Here is a 2197-nt window from a genome sequence, read left to right on the forward strand (position 1 = left end):
CCTCGTTGATGTCTTAAGTGGTGACCTTTTAGCCTAATCTCATGTCTTAAGTAGTGACCTTATAGATTTTTGTTTTCCTTACATTTTTCTTTCTCTAGCCATCTTGCGGCATCGGCCTGATGGTGGCAGCAATGACACACTGAAATAAGGTCTCTTTGGTCTCTCGGTATCTTGACGAGGGTAGATGTCAGATTTGCTAGTTTTCTTCGGATTTAAACATTTAGTGTGTCAAATCAATGGAAAGAGTTGTCTGGCTCTTGGTGCTATGATTTCAGCATCTTCTTTCGATTTGTTATGCAACATGGTTCGATTTCTCCAACCTTCTATGATAGTACTGAAAGATAGCAAGCATGAACTACATAGGGTGATGCCCTAACCGTTTTTTCTTCGGTGGTTTTTAGATCTTATTTTCTAACAATGAATGGCTTGTTCCATTTCTTTAAATTGGAATATATCGAAGAAGTAGAAGAGTTCTTGTCATTACTCACATGAATTATTATCTAAAGTCACTTGTATTTTATTCATTTTGAAAGAAAATGACATGGAATTTCATATTAAAATAAGTCCAATCTAGCAATGGGATTCTTTCTTCATTTTTCGGTCTTCAAAGCTTAATATGTTGAGGAAGTTTGCGGGCTTTTCCTTACGGTTCACTGCAATTTTCAAATTTCGACGGACGATGTACAATCAAAAGAAGAAGATGATCATTGATCAATATGATTTTTTGCTGATCGTTTTGTGTCCTTTTATCTTTCCTGGCTACTGTTTTCCTTTAATAAAATTTATCATACCGAAGTGCCCTTCGGTTGTCTTTTTGAAAAAATAAAACCAAGAAAAGGGAACAGAATTGAACTTTTTTTCCGAATGAACAGAATTGAACTTACTTTTGTACTGTGTTAAGAAAATCGATTTTTTTTTTTACATTTGGGCCTCGTCCGCGACCCGCGACGAACCAAAAACACCACTTGAGAACGGCACATCTGAACAAAAAACGCACACAGAACTCGACTAAAAAAATATGTACGCACGCAAAACACAAACACGTAGCACACGGCGGGAGAGCGCATACATCGAGATCACCGGCCGGACTAGCTACTGCGACGCCAGCGAGCTCGCGGCAGGCTTCGCCGGAGGGTACCCGATCGAGTGGCGCTTGGAGGGGAACACGACGAAGACGACGCTCGCGAGGGCGCCGACCACGACGGGCAGTGCCATGACCACCTGCTTCTGCTGCTCCCTGAGCGCCGGGTAGAAGCACGCCACCGTGTTGGCGTCGGCCAGCAGCGCCACGGCCGCGAACACGACCACCGAGAAGAAGGCGTGCGCGAAGTCAGCCGGGCGCAGCTTGTACTTGGAGAAGTCTCTTACCCCGGTGTCGTCGTCGTCGCTGCCGCCGAACGGCAGGAGGCCCCTGGGCGTCACGAGGCCGTACCTGACCTTGCCGTCGGCACCGACGAAGCTGTCGGTGAAGGCCGAGAAGGCGCAGGAGAAGGCGCAGAGCACGAGGAGCACCGCGGCGACCACCCTGTTGGCGACGCTGCACGCGCCGGCGTTAGTCACGATTGGGTTGAGCACCTCGTACACGATCACCGTCGACGTCGGCAGCAGCTTGAGCACGTCGCCGATGCTCCCTAACGTGGAGTCGGCCATGACGCCCACTTTGGTCCCGGTGCCCTCGGCTGCTGCTGCTGCTGCTTTGTTGCTCGACTCTGCTTCTTTGATGCCTTCTTCCATCAGCTGATTTAAGCTATCCCCTGCCCTCCCTCCTTCTCTAATTTACCTATTTTATAGGCCATCTGGACCTAAAGAAATCCATGGGAATTTGGAAGCTAATCCGGTTGCTTACTTGGGAGAAATAGTGGTACCTTGTCTTGGTTGTAAATTGTAATGTGATAGTGACCAAATTGATGTACATGATGCCCACATTTGCAAGAAGATACAAGTTCCTGCCTCGAAGTCCATACATATGAAATTTTTCTAAGATCCTGACAGCGATACGTCGAAAATGAATAGTTTCATGGGGAGTTTTCATGATTGATGAGGTTGGATTGCTTGTTCATGACACCAATCTATAAACCTGCACACATTTTTATATCGCGTGTTGTGAGCTCACTCGGTGCAGATTAATTGTCTGGGGAGTTTCTTGCAGGCAGGGACGAAAGAAATGGTCATCTTAGCCTATCGTCTCGTACTGGTG

At 46.7% G+C, this 2197-nt stretch overlaps 1 protein-coding gene across 1 annotated transcript; it reads right to left on the reverse strand.

Annotated features, from left to right (window-relative positions):
• Positions 1-865: 865 nt before the first annotated feature.
• On the reverse strand, positions 866-1857 carry LOC119367436 (protein DMP2-like). The gene has a single exon (XM_037632950.1). The coding sequence runs from the start codon at positions 1732-1734 to the stop codon at positions 1093-1095; it is 642 nt and encodes a 213-aa protein (XP_037488847.1). The 5' UTR covers positions 1735-1857; the 3' UTR covers positions 866-1092.
• Between the last annotated feature and the right edge of the window lie 340 nt (positions 1858-2197).

This window comes from Triticum dicoccoides, chromosome 2B (assembly GCF_002162155.2).
Source record: "Triticum dicoccoides isolate Atlit2015 ecotype Zavitan chromosome 2B, WEW_v2.0, whole genome shotgun sequence".
NCBI classification, from domain to species: domain Eukaryota; kingdom Viridiplantae; phylum Streptophyta; class Magnoliopsida; order Poales; family Poaceae; genus Triticum; species Triticum dicoccoides.

Excerpts from the sequence above, each read along its gene's own strand:
- LOC119367436 (XM_037632950.1), bottom strand. The coding sequence starts at position 1,734 with ATGGAAGAAGGCATCAAAGAAGCAGAGTCGAGCAACAAAGCAGCAGCA.